Source organism: Lissotriton helveticus, chromosome 9, assembly GCF_964261635.1.
Source record: "Lissotriton helveticus chromosome 9, aLisHel1.1, whole genome shotgun sequence".
Taxonomy (NCBI): domain Eukaryota; kingdom Metazoa; phylum Chordata; class Amphibia; order Caudata; family Salamandridae; genus Lissotriton; species Lissotriton helveticus.
In genome coordinates, this window is record NC_136070.1 from 1,039,577,373 (window position 1) to 1,039,601,859 (window position 24,487).

At 42.7% G+C, this 24,487-nt stretch overlaps 1 protein-coding gene across 2 annotated transcripts in view; it reads left to right on the forward strand.

Moving 5' to 3' along the window:
- Positions 1 to 24,487, forward strand: part of SHISA5 (shisa family member 5) — a 327,160-nt gene that overhangs the window by 261,059 nt on the left and 41,614 nt on the right. For both annotated transcript variants that reach the window (XM_078661377.1, XM_078661376.1), the window contains one exon: positions 11,968 to 12,086. In XM_078661377.1, coding sequence (XP_078517503.1) covers positions 11,968 to 12,086 — 119 coding nt within the window. The remainder of the gene's footprint in view (positions 1 to 11,967; positions 12,087 to 24,487) is intronic.

Consider the following 24,487-nt stretch of genomic DNA (forward strand, 5'->3'; position numbering starts at 1 on the left):
GTTTGGACCCAGCCATATGCAAATCAGTTTTGACCGTTCTCCAATAGGAGCTGTACAGCCCAAATTGCTAGACCAGGTCCTCCTTAAACCTGAATCTTATTAGGTCTCATCAGTCTGGTATAGCTCGGTTCCAGTTGCACAGTGTGCACTGTACCAACCTATGGGTGTACGTGTCCCACTTAGGACGTTGCACTGAAGTATACAAAAACGTGATGGATGGATTGCTTGATTTAATCTCAGCCACTGGTAATTACTCTGAGCCACATCCCAGTCCATTGCTATTTGGCATTCTTTGTCTCCTCGGTTTGGACCCAGCCATATGCAAATGAGTCTTCACCCTGCTCCAATGGAAACAGACCAGCCCAAAGCACCAGGACAGGTATTTAGATGAAATCTTACAACACATTCATTAAGCATGGATATCAGCCAGAAGTTGAAAACTATCACTCTTGCTAAGGTTTCATCCTGTAACTTTGTAACCTTTCTCTTCTACATCAACACAAAAGCTCTTTGTAGAAGCCTTTGTACTTTGTCAGCACTGTATACAAAGAAGAAATCAAATACATTAAGGGTATTGTGGGGGTTTACTGGGTGAACCAGCCACCGTCTTCCATAGTGGTAAGTAAGTGGACTTGGGAAGAAAAGGTGGGGTAGGACAGACTACTCTCCTAATGCATCCACATGAAGCTTCAGGTAGGAGAACTTTGGGTGGGTTCTTAAGTGGTTTGACCATCAGTCCGGACTAGCAATCATTTGCACATTGTGTGGACTGGCATGTTATTGCTCAGGCATCTCTCTCTTCCACTTCTCACTCCAAAAGTAGCCCCCTGCAGTGAATTTACACTCTTTTCAGAGGACAGCAGCTCAGTGATAGGCTAGGGTCTGACTAGTTTGTTGATGAAAGTGAGCAGCTGGACTCTTGTCGGATGCATGTTTATACTATAAAACACCTTGCACACACTATATACTCCTTGAGCTTCTGCTTTCTGGGGTTTGCTGTGCTAATAGAGCTGGGCAGTCCTGGATGGCACCCAGAAGCTCACATAAACAGGGCGAAGGAAGGGGTATAAAACACCCAGTATTTTTTTTCACTGAGCAGTACCGTCTATCACAAATGACTCCAAATGGAGATAGCCTTTTCAAGGAGAGTAAATACAATGAAAAAAACACTGAAGGGAAAAGAACTCTGAGGTCAGCACAGGGGTGTATATTCTGTATATTGCAAGAATGAATGGTTTTGCATGGAATGCTGGTAAGTGAATACTGGACTAGCATGATGGTTGACTGATGGTAGCACAGCACCCTCACATCGTGGGACTGTGGGTGCTATTGATTCTGCCTGCTAGCAGTGCTAGGAACTAGATTAATAGCAAAAAGAAGCCCTACACAACTACATTCACATGCTGGTGAGGTCCTTGGCAGCCGTCTTTGATGAGGAACTAGTTTACCTCCGACAAGCCGTAATTGATCTGAACACGTGACGCAGTACTTCTTTGTATTAGGTTCCATCGTTGTGAATCTGCTTGTTGACACCGCTCGTATAACTGTTATTAAACTGTACAAATAAGTTGGTTTGGAAGATGGCTGAAAACCAAACTGATTATATAACTGCACCTATGAGTAAAAGTTATGAAACTGTTCTTGGGTAAATTGCTTGTATGTAGTATTAACAGTTCGTCGATGAAGTGCTCTGACATCTGTCAGAAAGAGCAACAATGGCTATAATGTATAAAACCACTCCAGCAGTGGGAAACAGCCTATACAGCGAAGTGTTTGCCTCGTTGTGCCTTTACCACGCAATTTTTTTGGGCGCATGTTTTTACCGCGAATATGTATTCAAAACACACGCATTTAAGGTAAGTTGGGGGCTTGGGGGTCTCCCCCATAAATACATTTTTTTTAAATCTAAAAACAATGCGTGGTATTGGCATGTCTTTTGAATACATATTTACAGTAAAAAGTGTGCAAAAAATGTGTCAAAAGCATGCAAAGTAATTGCATGCGTTGTACCATCGTACAACCTCGAGCAGTATGCCCAATATCCGGAATCAGTTCACTAGTGAAGGAGAAGAGGGCTTTCCCAGTGTTTAGGGTCCTGAGCCTACTTTTCCGGTACACACCTCCTTTTGAGGTTGAGCCTACAAGGCATATTGTGACTTACCAAGAACATAGAGGGGCTTGGAGCCCCCACGTTATATTGGTTGGCTTGTCGCTCACATATGCCTGCTTATTATTTGTATTCGAGCTTGTAAAGTTTGTGTTTGTCCCTCCCATGAAGCATTGCCTCTTTACAATCTCTTTGATTGACTGGCATCGCTGCTTCCGCTGCATGCTTTTCAGGCAGGGAGAGGATGTGGCCCTATGTCTAGAGCGTTGACCTCGAATCTGAGCAACCTGGTTCGAGTCTCGGCAACAACTCACAACATCCAGTGGTTCTGGGCAAATCACTTAATCTCCCTGTGCCTAACAAAATTAATGTATCCGTCTGTAACGCAACTGGTGCTCATGTAAAGTGATCTGATACCTTCAAGTCGAGTTTGCTCTATATAAAACTCTAGGGGAAAAAATCCACTACTTTTATCTTTTGTGTGAAGTGCTCCTTTATAGTACGTGTGTGTGTTTTTGAACCGTCTACCTCATGTACGTCTCAATCTGCACTCCGTGTTGCTGTCTGTGCCTGACTGCTTCTCCCTGCCCCTCCCTCTTGCACTAGCCCGTTTGTTCCCTCCATTGCTCTGTGTTACTTCTGGTTCCCCCACTCACTTGCCTTTTTAAAAAAAGTGCTTTTACGTGTTTTATTTTCTTTTTAGTTACTGATCCAACTCTGATTGGTGACAAAGAAAAGTGCTCACATTTTGTAGGAACGCGCATGCGCTGTAGGCATGCCTACAAAAAGGATGCAGATGACCGTGTCAATGCCATTTTTAGGTCTCGTCTATGCAGCGCGTAAGCGCTGCTTTGGAGTGACCTCTTGGAAATCACTGTGTACTTTCTTGGAAACTCGTGCATGTACTGCACTGTTTCCAATGAGCACTCGTGCATGTACAGCGTTTACCTGCGGAAGCGAGCAGCAGCACCATCTGTTAGCAATTATCACTCCTGCTGCTGCTCGCTCCCGTAAGGTTAACACTGTACATGGACTTCTGCCTGCGCTCCACTGAAACCCCTTTAAGTGGTGCCCTCAGCGTCTACAGGCATCCAGTATCCTGTTACTAATAACTTTACAGCTTTTGTTGCTTGTTTATACTGGGAATCAAACCCCAGTTGATGCACAAGATACTTCGTACGCGAGGTCTGCAGAATAAACGTGCAATGAATATCGCAGAAAGCACAATTCAATATGCAGTCAGGAATTAATGGCAAGCAAATATTGAACCAAATGCCAGAAGTACTTCAATCTAGGTCACTTTCAAAGACCAGCTGCAGGCCATGGGCTGACTAGTACATCGAAATGCGAGCGTCCTGGATCACAGTAGCAGTAGTCGATGAGAAAAACAGAGCAGGTTGCTATTTAATTGTTGCCTTTTGACCTGCGGACTGGGAATGGTGGAGAAACCCATGAACACAATCTGAAAAGAAAAGTGCGCCTCCTTCTGCCTTCTTAATTATTAAGTAAATGTCAGTCGCTTTTGTTCCCCATGGATGTGCTTGATAATGCGCCTCTGTTTCGTTTGCAAAGGGGTAGCAGTAACCCCATCCAAGCACCCAACTTTACACATCGCAAACACAGCGGGCAGCGTGACCCAGTTTCCAGACCGTTCTGCACTTTTTTCCACATGCTGAATGCATAATTTTCTTTTTTCAGTTAGCAATCACAGATTTTGGGGCTATTCGTAATCCTTGAAGGGCAGATATGTCACCAGAGTATGGACATTTTTCTTATCTAATGGGTTTTCTAAGTGTGTGCTTCTGGTTTGTTGCCTTTGCAATGGGTTTTCTTTCCGAATTCCTGACCCACAGAACAGTAGTCCTGACAATGCTCATCCAACCGCCACCAGCAACAGGTTCAATGGTATGTTGTGATGGCATCGCTGGAGCACCTGTTGGGTATATCCTCACAGGTAAAGTACCTCAGATTCCCGCACACCACTTGTGGTTATTTGTGTTTTACGTTATTTTGTGAAGAGCATTCTACTGTTCATCCCACTAAGAACAATAACATTAGTGTAATTTGTATTCTTTAGGTATTTATCGAGACTATAGCGTTTCAATGCAAAATGCTGTATATGATACTCTATTGGGGCTGGCCAATCCTGACAGAGTGGTTCTAATAAAGCCATTGATGTGGGTACTCATAGCGCATAATATTTAAGTGCTAATCAACAAATAGGTGTGTGATGTGTGCTATGAAATTGTTCAACAGTACATGAATGCCCTGGAACACGTATACCTTATTTTCTTACATGGACTATTTCTAAAGTCAGATGTAGCTAGTAAATATTTGTTACCAGAAGACACCATCTCCCGGGGACTCCCAAACGTCCTGTAATGGCTTTTCCTTTATAAACTAATTTAAACATGTACTTCACTTCAACTGGTTCAACTCCAGCCATTCACACAGACCATTCCAAGAATGCATTGAGCAGTTCAATCAAATCAAATTAAAGGACTGGAACATAGTATCTCTGATGACATGCTGTCATAATAACTTTACACTTGGCGAGCCACTGAAAGATGGAGTCAGACTCGAACCTGAAGTCCGGCTCTGGCTCGGGTCAGGGTCCTGTTGGCACCGCAAGCCCTTAACGAGTGAATGTCTCGGACAATGCTCTCATAAAGTTGCCATTAAATAATGTCTGCATTCATGAGACAGTAATCAAAGTTAAGTAACTTTGTATTTTCTAGTACTTCAATTATGTTAGCTGGCATCCGTATGCAGCCCAATTTGCTTCTTTCCATGGAAGACTACTAGAAGCTCATTAACAAATGAGTTGTATTGCCTCATTAATCAAACCGGTGTCACAACCAGTCTTAGCTAAAAGAAATACAAACATTCCCCTGCTTTGTTTAAACGAGCATTGGCATAGCCAATAGGTCTCGCCTTTGGGACCTTATAAGTATTTAGTTATGCAGCACAATATCCTTGGTACAACATCAACTGTTGCATGGCTAAACACTTGTGAGGTCCCAAAGTTTTTTAGCTGACTTAAAATTATTGGCAGAGCCAAAAGTCACAAAGACATGACCTATTGACTTTCCAATTCTTGTTAAAGATGATCGCATTACATTGGTTACACAGCATACGCTGTCTTTAAAGGGGCAAGGAGGGCTGAACTTTGAACTCTGCTTAAAAATTCTAAATAGATCATATTATACTGCAGAGTAAATTAATGTCCTGGGTCACCTCAAATGCCAGACTTTAAAGGGATGTACAGTAACTGTACGTTTTGCAAGCATGTTGTTAAATTGTGTTGTGTTTGTACTGCAAACTAATACATAGAAAGAGAAAAACAAAAAATGCTTTGTCAGATGTTGCAGAAGCCAAGATCCCTGACAACACATTCCAGTCGTGCCGATTGTCACTTGGTGTATTTTTTGTATGGAAAACATTGTATTCTAGCAGCAGAATTCTCACACATCATCATAGAATTGGTTTCCAGTTTTCGAATAATGAGAGTTTTTGGATACACGAGAAGACTGAAAAAGAATCTGCTGCCAGAGCGGACAATCTGTTTATTTCCTCATGATTGTTTTTCTTAGAGTGTACGTTTCCTCCTAGATTATCGCCACATGTGTTGTGATATTGTGCCTTTGTACACAGTGAGCACTTGGCTATTACAATGTTGAAAAGCTGTAATGTCATATTTTGTCTGTCCCATTCTGTTTTCCAACATGGCAAAGAACCAGTCCACGACAAGTCATTCCGAGGCATGTTTGTCATTTAACATGCCAAAAATGACATTATCTAAGTATGTCCAGTAATTGATAATTAATTAAAGCATGAATGTCTAACGAAGGACCCCAAACCGAGAAGGGATTTTGTTATTTTTCATTCTGGCATGACTGGTCTGAAAATGATTCTTTTGTATTCCTTGTAAATAGTTTAATTATGTTTAATGCCCAAATCACCATACTTAAAACGTCTTTTAAATTTGTTTATTAGATTTTAACAATTAAGATACAGAGAAGCACAGATTCATACGTGAAGTATATCCTTAAGTAGACTGACATGGATTTGGCAGTTGATCGTACAATGGTGGTGATCTCCATACATAATAGCCACTGATCATCTGTACTGACCTGGGAGTATAGGCATATTATGGTCATCTACATTGGTTGTGTGTTTTAGGTAAAATGCCTATAAACATGTACCCTGGTGCAGGAGCTGCCTTTGGTGTCCTTGGGAGCCGTGATTTGCTGTCCTCTCGATTGGGCTATTTCCTCTAACAACTAATGTCGATACCAAACTGCTGGCCTGTATCTCTAACTGGTAATCTGGGTGTTGAACTGGGTGATTAATACAGGGTTGGGTGCTATTCAGTGGTCGTGTTCATATGTAAGTTGCTATGGGGCGTCCCTGGTTCGTATGCGTACCACTTAGGTATGCCCTTCAAGGGTTCCTATTGGTGTGATGGGGGTTGCCTGGGTTTGGGGTGCTTCGTCCAGTTCGTCCCGTGGTTTGTTGGCTAAATTGGTACAGTAGTTGCACCCATTCCATGGAAATATGACGTTTGCGTGTTCCTTTCACTTCCCGTATCGCTTCCTCTTCTGCTGTACCCCATTTCTTATCTGCTCCCACCCAGGCCTCCACTGGGGGTCCCTCTGGGGCTCGCCAATGCATAGCTATTCCTCTTTTTGTCAGGATGAGGGAGAGTGACATGAATCAGACCTGTACTTCATCAGTTTTTCGTCTTCTAAACACGCCTAGTGCGCATGCCTCCCATGACTTGACTCCTAGGACGTCCGTGGTTGCACGGAGCGTCTCATGAATGTAATCCCAGTACTGCTGTAGTGTGTGGCACCCCCAGAACATGTGTTTGAAGTCTGCTGCTGGAGCCAAGCATCGGGGCAGAGGAATTGCGTATCTGGATAGAAGCGGTGCAGGCGCTCGGGTGTTGAGCATGCCCTGTGTAAGATGTTAAACTGTATATTCTTGAAGCGTGCGTTTCTGGAGACCTTTTTGGGGTATTCTATAGCTTGTTCCCACTCCTTGTCGTGTAACGGCCGACCCATGTCCTCCTCCCATGCTTGTTATGTCACCATACTTGAAACATATATCATTTTTCATTTTTAAAGAGGAGCAGCAACAGGTCAGAAGATAAAATGTCAAATGCCAATTGTAGAAGTAAGTTTTGTATGTGGTTGAAAGACGAATTGAAATGTGAAAGTGAGTTCTAAAGAGTAGAGACCAGAAGTGAGAGTGCCTGTTGCTTGGACAGTTTAAGACCATGATGTTGGCAGATTGTTCAGGGTATAAAACCTATCATTTATAGCCTGAGGAAAACTAAAACAATCAGTCCTCCAGAGGTTGTGCTTTTGTATAAGTATAGCGATTTTCAGGAATTTAGTGTTGGTCTACTTAAATCCTTGTTGGTCTACTTAAATCCTGGTTAGTTAGATGAAAAACCTAGGTTATAGACTGAACTTTAGGTGGGTTTCTGGGTTTAGACTGAACTTTGTTTTCTCAGGCAGACAGTCTTTGTTTAATCGCTTTAAGGCAAGACGTTGCCACCAAGGCCTTCGTTGGTTTCAGATAAGATTACAGCAAATCTTTTATCTGGGATTAATGACCTTCCAGCTTAAAATGCTAGTCCAAGTGCACATTTAGCCATAAGAGGTGTAGGTATGGAAATTGGATCTTTTTTCCCACCACTCAATAGATCTTTATTGGCTCCCATTGAGGCAGATGAACCTGCCTTGGCATTGTGTACAATCTATTATTATTAGTTAGTTGAGCATGCTGTTACCTAGAGGTGTTGTAGCACCAAAGAAATTAAGATAGGAGTCTGTTTCGGTTATTTAATCAATTTATTTTTAGAGCCTACCAAAATGCTAAATGATTTGGCTCCATCCGTAAGACAGTAAAAAGTTTGTACCGGGCCTGTGCAGTAACCGCAGAGAAGATGCAATCTCCAAATCTAATCCTCCAAAATGTAGGCACAACAAGAGGATTAAGAGGGCCTATGAGGGCTTCTTGAGGGTTCAAGTAGGGTTGTATTTTGAACAAATTGGAGATGTTGTTAGCACAATGCTTTTGGAAGATCGCTTTGTGACAAAAGACACAGGGCCTTGAATTCACATCTTTCCTGAACAGGAAGCTAGTGAAATTACCTAAGGTGCATAGAGATTTTATCAAATTTACTTAGATTGAAATTCTGTCTAGCAGCTGCTTATGTAAATTCCCATTGCTTTATTGAGACAAACTGAAGCAGTGAAGAACCTGTCAGATGTTACGAGAGACCCGTCTCAATATTTCACCACTTTAGGCCTCTGGTGCTTATTTTTAGCCCCTTCTCCATACTTGCACCTATGCTGTGGCATTCTCATGCCGTGATAATCAGGCAAGAAGACTGCTTATTGCACACACAAAAAACTAACACATCTGTTAATAATAGGTAGCAATTGAAAATCTGTTTCAAATAAAGTGTCTTTAAGTCTTATTTTGAAACGGATGCTGTTTAATAAAGTTCAGCTGTGCTTTTATTTCTTATAGCAGTGATGCATGTGCCATAGGACGTCATCTGTACTTTGTTAGCTAAAAGATGTTACAGCACTGATTGAGATGGCTGTTAAATGATCACTTTGTTGTGGTATATAGCAAAACATCAACCTTCCTATGTCAAATATTCAAAATGCAGCAGGTTTCATGTGGTTCCTCAGAAAGGGATCTGTGCCTTATTCAGTTGCAAACAGTACAATATTCAGCTTAATTATTTTCTCGTGTTCTGTAAATGCTGCACATATTTGTGATCTTTTTGACAAGGGATTTCTAGAAGTGCTTACTTCAACGTCGGTCCAAGCACTTTGCGAATGGAAAGGCAATGTTTATGCCAAATCCCTGCCTGACAACATGATTTTAGAGGGCTTTGTAAAGAGAGAAGCAGGAACTGTTGCAGTTTCATTGCACTTTTGGATCTGCCCTTGGGCACTGGTCTCCTGGCATTTTGCCGCTCTCAGGAGTGGGACGTTCCCAGGACTCCTGTATTTCATATATCTATTTTACGCTTCTACAATCTGTCGTTCTGAAGATGGTGGTGATCGGGCTATATTCTGATCTTACGTTGATTTGTAATTTAACACCAGAGACAGAGTCTTTCTTTCACAGATTTGCACTCATTCTATTAAAAACTGCGAGCAACTAGAATTTGCCTCTGAAAACAACTAAAGTCCTATGTATTACCACTTATCAAATTGACCAAATGGGATATTCAAAATAGAGGAGAACCTCTGGGTGTGTCTTGGCACCTTTCCTGTATATATTAACGGCCTGGAGAGTTTGTTGTTGTTGAATGAGAAAGATATGGCACAGGTGGATAAGGTTCCTGTCGCAGTGCTGCAATATGCAGACGACGCAGTCCTATTGGCATGGACTGCTTCACAGATTATTAGATCCTTTTACGGCCTATATTGCGCAGCTTGATTTAAGGAGGAACCACTCAAATTCATAAATAATGATCTGTGGGTGCAAAAACAACAAGCTTAGAGGTAATTTTATTTCTGGAACCAGGGCAGGGTAAGTTGTCACCATCATTTACCTATGGATTCCTATACTTACCTTTTAATTGTGGGCACGTATACATAACATAATGTACCAACTCAGTTTACTCTTGCTTAAGTAATTTATCGTCTTAGATTCACCTGATTCGGTCAAATCGTTCTATTACAAGTCGCCTACTCAGCACATTTCTGCATTCTTACAGTGGCACTTTTCAATATGATGCTCTTATGTGTTGTTTCACATACCTAAAATATCCCACCATATTAATTGTCACCACGTTTAAAAAGGCAATACAATTTACTGTATGTTGAGAACCTCCAGTAAAGTTAATCTTCAACTCATGCATTTGGGCTCTACTACTCATCTATCTATTGGACTGTCCACTGCACTTAATATAACAGTCATTTGTGCCCTTTTCTTTAGTGGTGAAAAAGCAGGTGTGCTCTGAGATATGCTGTTGTTGGTAGATTTGTGGAGAGAACTTAGGAAATATGGGCAACTAAAATAGACAACATTATCAAGCTAACCTGTTTGATAACCCTTCCTTTTTGACGAACACAAATTGGAAGAAGAACCAAGTATCATTCCATTCACTTTTATAAGATTTTAATGAATTACTGCAGTTTGCATACTGTACTTGTATGCATTACAAAACAATACATGGGATTGTCATCAAAGCATATGTATGTTTGGCCCATAGGGTTATCAAATGTCAGTGAACTCTTATTACCATCCTTCATCTATGTACCCTCACTTGTAGGACAACGTAAAGGGGCTAGGGTACAGTGACGAAGAAGAAACATTTGCCGCAACCCCACAGTGGCTCCACAAATGCATCAAACGGCAAACTAAATGTTTCACTTTTTTTTTATTTACATTTTTTATTTTTTTCGATTTACAAAGGAAAATGCAGAGTAATTTAGTGCTAGGATGAATATTCAAAGGTGCATTTTCTGGATGCTCCCTGATCTGCGTGTCTGGGTCTGTGCTCCATCCAGGAAACACCTTTTTTGGGATGTGTGAAAAAAGTAGACCAACTCGAGTGGTGGAAAAAGAAGGGGAGAAGGAGGACTAAGGACATAGCAGGTAGGGGTATACACCAGGAGGGAGGAGAGTAGTGACAGAGACCAGGTTACATTGTACTTAGGGTTGGCAATTGTCAACTGTTCTTTAGCAAGTGTGTACTATGCCCCTGTGTCTACTACGGGAAACGGCTTTTACAACGAAGCCGTTTCCACGAAATCTTTAACCACGCATGCTGTACAACGCATGCGTGGTTACAACTAATGCCTTTACCACGCATGCCTTTACTACGATGTTTGTAGTAAAGGCATATGTGGTAAAAGAAAAAAAAAAGGGGGGGGGCTTGGGGGGGTCTCCCCCCCAAATAAAACAACTCACCATAAGTCACGTCGGCATCAGAGTCGATTAAGAGAAATCGGTAAAAATATGCAGTTTTCTCTTCACGACGTATGACGTCACCACGCAAATAGTCGGTGAAAGGTTTATGCGTGCTAAACGAATTCCGTTGTAACGCATGCGTGGTAAAGGCATGCGTTGCAACGGAATTCGTTGTATCATCATATATTCGTCTACTACATGCCTCTAAAAGCAATGACCAGAATGTTCTCCCATCCCCAAAATAATGAAATATGTCCTCCCTGTTTCACCAAAGACTGTGGTCTCATCTTGCAGTGGTTGCCTTATATCATCGCAGAATTGACAGTGTGGTCCTGCGAAGGACAGGCAAACCTGTCATCAGACTGAGTCAGCAAGTTAACACACACAATGTCTGATTTTGGTCTAGCTGCCGCTATGTGACAGACTGATAACCTGCACTATGAGTCAGGACGCCAGTGTTTATGAGAAATACATAAATTAAAGATTGCTGATAAAAAATATTAAATAAAAATAGCCTATCGTCTAGCCTTCAAGATTCCTACTGGCTACTGTCCATTGCGGCTCCGTTTTTAGTTTATTATTTATATGCTCTTGATGCTGATGCAGAACCACCTGACTCTTGACTCACACATTGTGAACTAATATGCGGTTAATTGATTCCTTGGGAATCCAAAGTACAGAAACAATTCAGATTCTCCTTGATATTACACACTTATCAGAAAAATGTATTTTCTCCCAAACATCTTGGGATTTGGCTTAATTAAATTCAATTACCTAAATATGTTTGTAGCTCTTTTGTTGCTTATATGCAAGAAGAGAATTTTAATCGTTTTTTATTAACCATTGCATTTCTCATGAGTTAAAAAAAAGGACATTCGATTTATGTTGTATTTCTATTTTTTTTTCAGTTTTGGCACATTCATTGCTGTAGGAATTACAATCTTCGTGATATTTGTTGTAACCGTCATTTTGTGCTTTACCTGCTCATGCTGCTGTCTTTACAAGATGTGTCGGAGACCACCAGCACGTGAGTCATGCAACTTCTATATATTCTTGAGAATTTCTGCCCAAACAAATGTCTGCTATTACCACAATGTGAGTCAAGCCCCCTCTTTATGTTCTTGAGAATTTTTTATTAAACCTGTATCCGACACATCCACAGTCCGAGTCATGCAACCCCAATATATTCTTGAGAATTGTTAATTAAACTTTTGTCCAAGATCATCACAGCACCAGTCATGGGACTGCTGTATATTCTTGAGGATTCTTGATTAAACCTCTGTCTTAGGACACGGCATCATGGGTCATGCAACCTCTTTATATTCTTGAGAATTGTTAATTAAACCAATGTCCCAGAACATCACAGCAAGAGTCATGCAACTTCTATATATTCTTGAGATCACCACAGCGCCAGTCATGGATCATATATCTATCTATCTATCTATCTATCTATCTATCTATCTATCTATCTAAAATCACTCAGGTTGCCCCCATGGAGATATCACACAACGAGGAGTTACCGCACTGACAGCACCGGCAACTTGGCTGCTCTGTTCACATCCCTCCAAACACCAAACGCGTTTCGGGCGGTGAGCCCTTGATATATATATATATTTAATTAAAAGCATGTTCTGCAAAGTACCGCTTCTTGCCTCATTCCCCGCCAGTGATCAAGAGCTCAAGAAGCTCGAAACGCATATGGCTCAGTGAATGCGTGGGGCATGCTGTCGGTGTTGCCACCTGAGATTCAGTGTGCGGAAACCCTGAGGTGCGTGACATTCTAAGAGGGCAACCTTGTGGCATGATATATATATATATATATATATATATATATATATATATATATATATATATATATACTTGAGAATTGTTGATTAAACCTATGTCTGAGAATACCACAGCAACATGCAACCCCGATACATTATTGAGAATTGTTGCTCATTCCAAACTTGTGTTCTCCTACAGTCAAAGGAAAAGAACAATGCTGAGGTACCCAGTGCATGTAGTACTTACTCAATAAACTACTAAATTATATTTTACTTATGATTCCATCTTTACCGATTAAAGTGCAAAAAAAGAAATTGTAGTGAGGGCGAGCATACATACCAAACTTTCCACCCACATCTCTGGGCTTTGGCAGGCTCATCACATGTCCACTATAAATAATTGCGTTAATTACAAAAATGTGTTGCTGATGGTGAAGAAACATACAAAGAGGGTGCAATGTAAAACAAACGTCTATCAATAATGCATCATGCAAAAATATATAAAAAAACAAAATACCAACTCCTAGTAGTCAAATAATTACCCTAACCTCCGGCAAACCAAGGTGATCCCCTAGCCCAATATGGAAAACAAGGCATAATTAAATTCTGTAATGGAGGACTTGTACCACCAATGTTGGAGTCTCTGAGCTGGCGGGTGTGAATTTAGTTTTGAACTTGTCCTCAGCAAAGCAAAAATCTTTGGCCCATTCTGCTACGTTTATATTGTGTTTGAAGCCAATGTTATGAAATGTTGATTTATAAAGCAATAACGGATTTAGAAATTAAAAACCAGACGCTGTATCCAACATCCACTCTGATGACCATGTAACAGCCAAAGGAATGGGGAAGTAAGGACCGAAATGAATGGCTGTGTGTTCGCTGCTGTCCATGTTGATACATCTCACAAGTTGTGAGGAATAATACGGCCTTCTTTGAAACTCTTACATTTACACGGAAGGCACCTTTTTCGATTTCCATCCACTGCTACCACATTCAATGTAAATGCCACTGCGTAAAAAAGTCAATGTGGGTCCTAATTAATCAAAGGGATAACCCTCTGTCCTTGCGCGGCTACTAGCCACCAGGTCAGTAGCCATCACTAACAATTTTAATTGTTAGTGATGGCTACTGAAAATGTGCTTTTGTTGGTGGAGAGCAGCGACAAATTGTTATATAATTCAGCTTTATCTGGAAAAGCTGGATACAACTAATATTAGTATTTTCAATTTTGAAATCCGTATATTGATCATAAATTCATTAGTCCGCTAATCATTGGTGAACTATTTAGGCTTCTATAATGGTCAAACTTTAATTCCTGACGGCCTGTAAAAAAATAACTCTAAAGTGACCAATAAGTTAATGAACTGTGACCTAATTCTCCTCCTCCTCAGTGGAATATATGAGAGTGCACTAATTTTGCTGTAAACGAGAGGTACTCCACAAATTGGAGCTTGCTGAATAACATTGACCGCACTAGTTTTGGTTCGGTCAGCCTTCAGTTTCTTCAGAGCTTTAATTGAACATACTGTCCCCAAAACACATTGACTCCTTATCATGAAAAGATTGAAATGGTAATTTTTGGACACCTTGGACATGGCTAGTGGTGCAATAAGTGCTAAAAAAGAATATTCATTTTATTTATACATTTATGTTGTATATGTGAAAGCACTATAATTGTTCCAAAATTGAAAACTCCGATATCTGTCATATCTTGTTTTTCCTGATCAGACATTGTTCGGTTACAATTGTTATACCTCTCCACCATCAACAGCATATTGGTGTATTATTTACATTATTAAATGCCACCTCTGTGAATTCCCTCGTTTTTTGGGAGGAGTAAGTTATGGGCGTTCAAAGAACACCCCATTTTCATCCTGAATTTGATGCTATAAAATCCTTCCCTCTCGTCAGCAAAACAGCTATTACTCACTGACAAAGGTATTTTGAGCCGAAGTAGATAGACTTAAAAATCTCTAAAGTAGATTGAGCATTTATGTGGCAATATAAATTTGACATTTCGATTTCTTCTGTTTACTTAATTCCAAAGAGATTAGTCAAAGACTATCATTAAGGACACTTATTGTGAATTACTGTATCAGTATTTAAAAATAAGCATGTGACCTTTTACTTTTCTTTTTCTTAATAAGGAAGGTGTCATACTTCTTAAACCAGTCTTTCTTAAATATTAGGTTAGAAGTAGGGGCGTACAAATGTGCATTATTTTCGTGAAAATTTGTGGAAATTATTTTCACGGTTTCGGATACCTCGCATCAAAATTCTCAAAAAATAATAGCAAGTGCATTTGCTTGAAGATAAAATGTGTTTCCCGAAAGGCATTTCCCACTATTGTCGGACACCTCATAGAACAAAAGAGTGTGATATTTCACACCTGCAAATTTGCAGAATTTCACATAACGAAATCACAGTTGCATTCAGAGTTCTAAAAGCGGCTGTTCATCTTTAATGTAACTTTTCTGATGATATGATTTGGGCTACTGTTGTTGGATTAGTATCAATTGGTTAAACCTATCTTAATTGTGGGTGTTTTGTGTTTTTTCGCTTTTATTTCTTATTATATAGTTATTGTTTTATTTAACCCTTTAATTGTGCAATGTGCTTGCATATGTATACAGGTTAAATGAGTGGGCACACTAGGGCTAGGCGAGACTCTATCCGTACTAGAAGGGAAACCACTTACTGCCAGTTTCAAATGGGGTGTCTTAAGTTTGAAGCTGTTTTTGGGCTACTGCTGGACTACATGATGGTCTATCGACTTTATTGGTGTTGGTACCATGCTGAGGGCTTTACATTGTTTTTCTTCAAAGTATGATTTGTTTGAAGATATGGATGTGTGAATTCGTAGTCCTGCTATTTAGGTAATGAGACAATACACAGTTTGTATAAACAAGCATTGGCATTGCCAATAGGTCTCGCCTGTGGGACCTTATAAGTATTTAGTTTTGCAGCACAATATGATGAGTGGCGTTGCGTGTGTGAGTGGCGTTGCGTGTGTGAGTGGCGTTGCGTGTGTGAGTGGCGTTGCGTGTGTGAGTGGCGTTGCGTGTGTGAGTGGCGTTGCGTGTGTGAGTGGCGTTGCGTGTGTGAGTGGCGTTGCGTGGGCGAGTGGCGTTGCGTGGGCGAGTGGGGTTGCGTGGGCGAGTGGGGTTGCGTGGGTGAGTGGCGTTGCGTGGGTGAGTGGCGTTGCGTGTTTGAGTGGCGTTGCGTGTTTGAGTGGCGTGGCGTTGCGTGTGAGTGGCGTTGGGTGAGTGGCGTTGCGTGGGTGAGTGGCGTTGCGTGGGTGAGTGGCGTTGCGTGGGTGAGTGGCGTTGCGTGTTTGAGTGGCGTTGCGTGTGTGAGTGGCGTGGCGTTGCGTGTGAGTGGCGTTGCGGGTGAGTGGCGTTGCGTGGGTGAGTGGCGTTGCATGGGTGAGTGGCAATGCGTGTGTGAGTGGCGTGGCGTTGCGTGTGAGTGGCGTGGCGTTGCGTGTGAGTGGCGTTGCGTGGGTGAGTGGCGTTGCGTGGGTGAGTGGTGTTGCGTGTGAGTGGCGTGGCGTGTGAGTGGCGTTGCGTGTTTGAGTGGCGTTGCGTGTGTGAGTGGTGTGGCGTTGCGTGGGTGAGTGGCGTTGCGTGGGTGAGTGGCGTTTTGAAAATGCAAAATTGTTGTTTATTTATTTTTGTTTGTGAAATAAAGTTAAATAAAAACAATTGTGCATTTTCAAAACACAAGCTAACAAAAATGTCACTGCTAATAAATGTATCTGTTTATATTTGCATTAAGGGTGCAGTACTTCACAACTCTACAGGGACACCTAGTAACAGCCTGTGGTACTGCACCCTTTCCTTGAGACCTAACATGGAAATAGAATTACGCAGTGTCGTAAAAAGCAAAACAAAAAAACATTAGCATTGGCAATGGCAATAGCTCAAAGTTACACTAATGCAAGACCAATTGCATTACAAATACTTGTTACATTTTGGTTACCGATCCGTGTCGGATCAGTGACTAAAAATAGAAGAAAACATATGAAAGTGGTTTTATTTCATTTTTAAAGTGGATGGGTGATTCTGAGGGCGAACGTGATGGGGGGGGGGGGGGGGGCGAGAGAACGAAGCAACAAAGGGGGGAGGTGGAGAGTATGTGGAAGCAACAAGGTGATAAGTTGCACAAAGGGCGCCGGTGGTGGAAGCCGTGGATAGAGCACATGGACAAGCGCAAGAGAGAGGAATCAGGGTGAAGCCGGTGGGTGACAGAACAACAGAGAGTGCAGGAGGAAAGACTTACACAAGAACAAGCGTTTTTTGAGTGGTTTTGTAGCCTTTGCGGTGTGCCGCGTTTTAACTTTATATGCTTAAAGCTAAAGCGCGGGGTGCCGTCAATGCTATACAAATTAAAAAATAGAAAGTGAAGGCAGGCGCCCGCCATGTTGAAATTTCACTAATGCAGACCTATTTCATTGCAAATACTTGTTTAATTTTGGTTACCGATCTGTGTTGGATCAGTCACTACAAATACAAGCATAGGTGTCGCATTTGTGAAAGTTAAAGCTCTTGGTTTTGAAAATGCTGAAAAGCCGAAGAGGTATATGCTGTGGGTGGTCTCTGCAGCAGGACGTAAGTCAGAATTTAAAAGCCCAGGCAGTGGCCAATTGGAGGAGCAGGCCTTGAGGACAGCATGCATCGTAAAGGGCCGGTGAGCTGCTGACAATAGACGCATGGGTACCATAGTTAAAGTGTACCATAGTTAAAGTTAAAGCAAGGCAAGGTGCGCTGTTGAAAAGAATTACGAATATTTTAAAAGTGGATTTAGGTGAGCCGCGCAGCACAAAAGTAAGGTGCGCAGCTGAAATGTTAAATCTAAAGCATGTTGTGTCGCATTGAAAATAAAAACAAAATAGTTAAAGTTATAGTGCGACGTCCAGGCAAGTGCTTTTTGGTAAATATAAAGCGGCCACACAAGAGTTGCGGCCACCATATTTTAAGTTAGAGCGAGATGTCGCAGCATGCCCTTTTTGTAAATATAAAAAGCGTTTAATAATGTGCAATATCCAAAGCAGCTGTAGCCAAGGATGGGGAGCGGGCGTGTACAGTGAGAGCTTTTTGTAAATATGAAGCGGCAAATAAAGCGCGACGTCCAAGCAGCTGTACCCAAAGAAGAGGAGAAAGCTTAAAACGAAACAAGGAAAGCCGTAGGGGGGGGAGGGGGGAGAGGGGGGGGTCGGGAATGCGAACGAGGGGAGAAGTGTGGCAGGCAGATGGCTGCGCGGAGGGAAGCCGGATGGGGGCGGGAGAGCCTGGTGGGGGGGGGCGCATAGAGGAGAAAAGAAATGCGACACGGCGGGCAGGGGAGGGGGCGGAGCGGGTAAAAAAAAAAAAAAGACGGAGGGAAAGGCAGATAAGGGGAGGGCATTGCTGTGGGGAGGGGGTGTAGGAGAAATGCACACGGCGGGCAGGGGAGGGGGCGGAGCGGGGAGAGCGGCATGTGGGTGTGAAGAAGCCGGGGCCTTTGAAGTGAAGCTAAGCTTCACTTCAAAAGGTGTCGGAGGAATGCGGCTGAGGGAACAGACGGCGATTGCGGCTCAGGGAACTGATGTGCACGCGCTTTTAAGCTCAATGCACATGCGCATTGAGCTTAAAAGTCACGGGCACTGCAAGGAATCGCCACGATTCCTTGCTTGTTAGTTAAAGAGTGGTTAAGCCGCAATAGGCTCGCAAGCTCGATGCGCATGCGCATCGACAGGCGAGACCTAAAAAGACTGTAATGCCTGATAACGTGATGAGTGTTTGGAATGAGATCTCGTTGGCTGGGGAGGTGCTTCTGGAAAGAGCAGGGGGTGTTTGCAGTGAATTACTTCAAACATGGAATGAGGAATTGAAATGTTGTGCTATTAATATGTTCATGCTATTCCGAATGGTTGTCTCTTGCGTTTATTACATTCTTTTAATATAAAGATTGAGGATACATATTTACATCTTTCTCTTACAAGCTCATGTTTCAGCTTTAGATTTGACATTTCAAAAACAACTCTGCAAAAATACTGATTCATAACTGGGGTCTTGTAAACCATAATAGATTCAAAGGAAGTGGTTTGTAAGATAGACGGACGCCTTCCTGGTGTAAAACTACCTTCCACTGAAAGAATTTTCCATGAGTGAGACCACATAACTACATATGTCAAGGTATATTTCACACAGTTTTATTATGTGCTAGTGTTTTTCATACATTTTGGGCTGGTGACAGGAACTTGTAATCACCCAAAATAGAACATGTATTTTTGAATCTAAGACGTCTCATTTTGTTGTTAAAAGCAATCCCATAATTTAGTCGGGAAAGCAGTGAAGAATTGTACAAGTGAATTTGTATGTTCCAGACTTTCCGTTTTCAGAAACGGATTGTGTAACTACTTTCTACTGCTCTCTTTCCTTTTTTGTGGTTGTAGTTATCGGAAATTATACATTTCAATTTTCTGTGGCTTTCATACGATGTTGGGTACAAGTTCATATCACTAAAGATCCTTTCTCTAAACGAAGGCATGAAGCAATGGATGCCTTTGGCGGGGGGGGGGGGCTACATTAAGGACAGGTGAGGTATTATAGGGGTTATCTTATTTTTGAGGGTTATGATTGTTTGCGCCTTGTGAAGTTGCAGCATGTAGACAAGGATAGGAAACACAAAGCGAGTAAGACATTCTGTATTCAGGGTCTGTGCTAAGCATGGACAGTGTGGACAGCTACCATGGGCCCCGTACCAGCTGCACTACCCAAAAGCTCTGCATAGGTTCCAGTACACAAACCCCTGTGCCTCCTAAGCAGCAGGGGTAAGGAAGGTGCAAGGCCCATGTGTGGGCAACCCTCGAAGGGGGCATAGCTGTAAATAGGCAGTGGCACAGGTGTGTTTGCAGTATCCTTTCCCAGTGACCACTCAGCCTTGATCCAGTGCTGCCAGGCACAGGAGAGGGACCTCCCTCATCTAGGCCTCACATCTATGATCAAATGCTGCCAGTGCCAGGAGATGGCCCGTCCCACCTGCGCCTCACAGCCATGTCCCGGGGCTCCCATGCCTAGAAGAGGGGGGTTCCCTTCCCTTGACCTGGCACCATTGGACCATAATTGCGAGACCCCTGGGAGGTGTCTCTTTCTCGGTCGAGGGCATAGATATCATTCGTGTAGCCGATTCAGTGGCACCAGGACACAAGGGTGTTAGGCACCCATTGCAACCAAATTATGGTTATATTTTGCTGTCCAGCTAGTGGGCGGCTGAAAGCAATTTACCTTAATTGTACCAAGGCACAAGACGCCATTGCTGTCACTCCCCTGGGCCTCACAGCCATGGCTCAGTGATACCTGCTCAGGGCCGCTTCCCTATGCCTCACGGCACTTGACCCAGGCTGAGAGGCACAGAGGAACGGGCCTCTCTCAAGTATTAGCGATCAGTAGTGCAGCAGATGTAGTAGCTCTAGGATCCAGGTGTGCTAGTTGACCAATGCACCCAAAACTAAGACTGTTTTCAATGTCCAGCTAGTGAATGAGGTAGTGTAATTCACCCTACTTCCACCAGTGCCAGTGGTAGTATTGCCATGTCACTGACAACTCCCATGGGCTTGGCAGTCATGATCCAGTGCTGCCGTTTAACAGCTAAGGACCTCCTTCCTCTGGGCCTCACATCCATGGTCCTGCACTGAATGAACAGTACAAGGAGCCAGGGACACCTTTCCTTGGGCCTCAAAGCACTGGACAATGGCTATGAAGCCTAGGGGTAGGGGCGCTTCTCAGGAAGTAGTTATAAGTAGTGCAGCAGGTTCTGTGGCAACAGACCCTGGTGTGTTAGTTGACCAATCCACCCAAATATTGTCTGTATTTAGTAAGAGCTAATTTCCCTTGCTTGCACCAGGGGCTGTGGCACCATTGATGTGCCACTGGCTCCTCTTCCAGAGAACTCACAGCCATGGCCAGTGCTGAAAGGCCAGGAGAAGTAAATTAGCTGAGTGCAGGATTGTCCCACATTTTAGATGTTTGGCATCCTGCAGTAGCTCTCTGCAGAATTCAGGACACAAACCCATTTTTTAATCGACAAAGAAAGGGCTGTTAAGGGCTAGAAGGTTTATCAACAGAGAATGCAAAACAAATCGGCCAGCTGAGGAGCATCTAGCTGCCCAGTCCAGGGGGATGTCCCAGCACTTGTACTGAAATCAACCACTGTGCAGGGGTGCGAAGAGCCATCGTTTGTTAACATTACTGGAACCGAGGACTTCTAGCACAGAAGGTGATTCATAGTGGCCAATTTAGCAAAATGATTACCTTGTAGAGGTGATAAAAAGGAGGAATGTAAAAGTTGAGAATGAAGTGGCCCTTAAGTAGCCGGCGGCCGTCCCAAAACCCTTACATTCGGATCATGGCCAGCCAGCCCATGATCTCATGGAAAATAAGGGCACATGGCTCAGGACAGCATGATTGGCCCAAAGTCAAATAATTTGATCAAGAAGAAGACCAAGATTACAATGCAGGACTGTCTGTTTCAAGCCCCATAACTTTTCCACTACCCCATTTTTCAATTTAAAGAGAGTTGGCCTGATTTAGGTTAAGGTGTTGTGGGAATGAAACTCAAAATATGAACTCAGTGACTTTTACTACCCCCCGCCCCCCCCCCCCCCCCCCCGCCACATGTCAAATTCTTCTTGGGGGAAACTATGGCCTAGTGTTCACCGAAACATTAGTGGAAAGTTGGCTACCCTGCAGTGGAGGGACCCTAGGTATGTGGTGAGGGAGTTGTGAAACCTTTACTTCACCTTTGTAGGGACATCTGCAAATCGGTCCGAGCCACCTAGCTACTGGTGTTAAATGGCTGATCGTTCTGTCTCCCAAATGAACCTGCTTTACAGATCAATCGAATTGCCATGGGAGCTAGACATTACCAAGCATTGACGTACACAAACAAGGGGACTCTCCCACACATAATTGACGGAACCTATGAGTATTGTGTCATTGACCTGGCATGCTGCCTCATCTGTGACGGGCTGCCAGAGTGCCGTCACAAGGTAAACCGCTCTCTGAAGAAGCCAAACTCTGAATTAACTCAAATCACTGGAGTGCTTTAAAATGGGACACAATTGGGATCTCTACGGCCAGGAATTCTTGGGTCTCGGGTGAAATGAAAATCTATGAGCATCTTAGGGCGGAATACACCTTTAATAATTTTCGGATTTTTAAGTATTGAGAACTGAAAACTGCCCTAGAGAGATATTAAAGGGTCATGAACGACAACCAGAACTACTCCACACTAGATTGTAGGGTTTTGATGGAAACCCCGGGGTGTAAAGCAATTTTCCAAATATCCAAATAACTGACTAGCTATTCCTAGCTAAAATTTTAATAGTGAAAATTAAGTTGAAGATACAATTTGATGAGGGTCAGATTGATCAAAAATAAAGAATGGACACTTGTAACTTCATAACCATTGGTTATAGTTGAAGCACCCTCATAAACGCTACGATATTCAATGCGGTGTATATCTGTTATCTGCCCATTGTCAGCGTTATGGCATAGTCATCGGGTGTTCAATATTGTGCTATATGCCAGCCTCTACCTGAGGCAACCTCTGGTCTGGGTAGCAGCGTCTACAAATTGGAGGACTCTCCCAGAGAGAAGGTGCAGAAAAAGTGGAAAAGGTAGTTTTTCTTTTCATAAAAAACAATACAATTTGATGCCCTAGAGGCCTAGATGATCCATACTGGGAGGAGGCTACCGGAGGCCCCAGGGAAGAGGCCAATCAGGGCTGGATCCTGGATGATGCAGCTGAAGCTTTCACACTGAACATACTGTACCATAACGCAGTTCAAACTGTTTGGATAGGTGTAACCAGATTCATGACTGGGGGTTGATACTGCGGTGACCTTCCATACATATTGGGAGTACTACAAAGGGACAGAGTTTTGGCAAAAGTGGGTGAGCGCCTCTCAGTGGTCCCCAAAATCCAGGTAAATTGGAATTTCAGAATTATGTTGCTGGGCATCTTGGGAGAAAATCTTTCACAGAAATACAAAAAAACTAATCTGCGGTGCTAGTTTGGCAGTAGCCAAATGAGCCATAGCCAGGCTATGAAGCAGCAGGGTCACCTAGAGGTTTTCGAATTTGTGCAGTGTTCTGGATTAGTGTATGGCTAATGAGCAACAAATATAGAAATGGAAATCATCAAATGTATGGAGTGGATGGTGCTCTCCACCAGCTCCTATGATTCTGCTTCGTATACGAGGGCCTGCCTGCATGGGACTTGGGGGTTCCGACCGGGTAGCTGGCCAAAATGTGATGGTATTTCCATGCTGCATCTTGGTGTTACATATGAAGGGCTCTACTGAATCTACCCTTGTAAACTCTACTTGGGTGAAAACACCTTGCTGGTATTGTACATGTTCTGCTACATTTAACATATGGATTGATGGGTGAAAGGAGTCCATATGACAATATATAATAAGAATAAATTCCTTCTTTTCTGTGTATAATCTTACTGAAAAATTATAAAAAATATGTTCTAAAAATGTGTCCTTGATTGCATTGATGATGCATGGATATTGATATAGAGGGATTTAGAGTGCACGAATGCCAGGGGTGCCTTGGTGCTAATGTCTCCTGCACAACATTTAAAAGATAGGCTATATTAAATACATTATCCTCACACCTCAAACTGACTGCTCATCCTAAAGAGGAGCAGTTCTCAGAGCTAACTGCTGATTACGATGGACAGGAAAAACACATGTGTTAAGCTGCTTCCCAAAAGTGAGAAATTTGGACTGACGTTTAAGATGTTCTGGAAACAACTAGTTAACATTTGAGCAAAGATAACAGATTTTGCAGAGACTCGGGCCTTGCTTTGCCACCCAGTGTGACTTATATAATGTAGCTCCACTTTATAGCGCTGCAAGATATATGTAATTTTATTAGGGTTTTTGAAAGCTTTATCGTTTTACTGAAATCCACACTCAAGAAGTTGCTTCTCTTTCTGCCCTGACCCCCAAAAATCCTAGAGCAGAGTGTATTATTAGCATAGTACTCACAGCCATGTCACCTAATCAGTGCTTGTTGAGTATGGTTGCCATCTTATTTGGAAAGAAAAGTGGCAGCCTTATTGAACTGTCCTAATACGTAGTCATTTCTTGTACAGTGGAAGTTGCAGGCAGAACTGCAGGCTCTAGTAAGTGAACCTAGGTTTCCCTGAAGCGAACCTCTAACTGGTGTAGTCACCAGCTGCCAGGAAGTCTCCCGCACATCAGACAATGCATCTCTCCAGCAATACAAGTTGCCCTTCCCATTAACAGAGAAAGATATATTATGCTCGTGGGAATGCAGGCTTTTTTAGGCTTGCCGGTCACTCATGCTGCTCAGAGATATGGTGTCAGACTTCAAGACAATAGCAATAGGACAATCTCTGTCTCGTTTTGCATGGATTTTGTTTTTTCCCCTCTCAGAAGGGACAAAGTTCATAGGGGATGCCGCTATCTGCTGCAATGCAAAGTGATTATTGATATGCCTGGAGAGGGAACGTAAGATCTTCATCATCACTATCTGTCCAGGCTGTTGCCACAAAGTTCAACGCTAGCACAGGCAATCAAATAGCTCACAGCAGAGAGGTGGTTCCTGCTAAGAGTAGACTAAGCAAGTACTGTGGGCCCAAA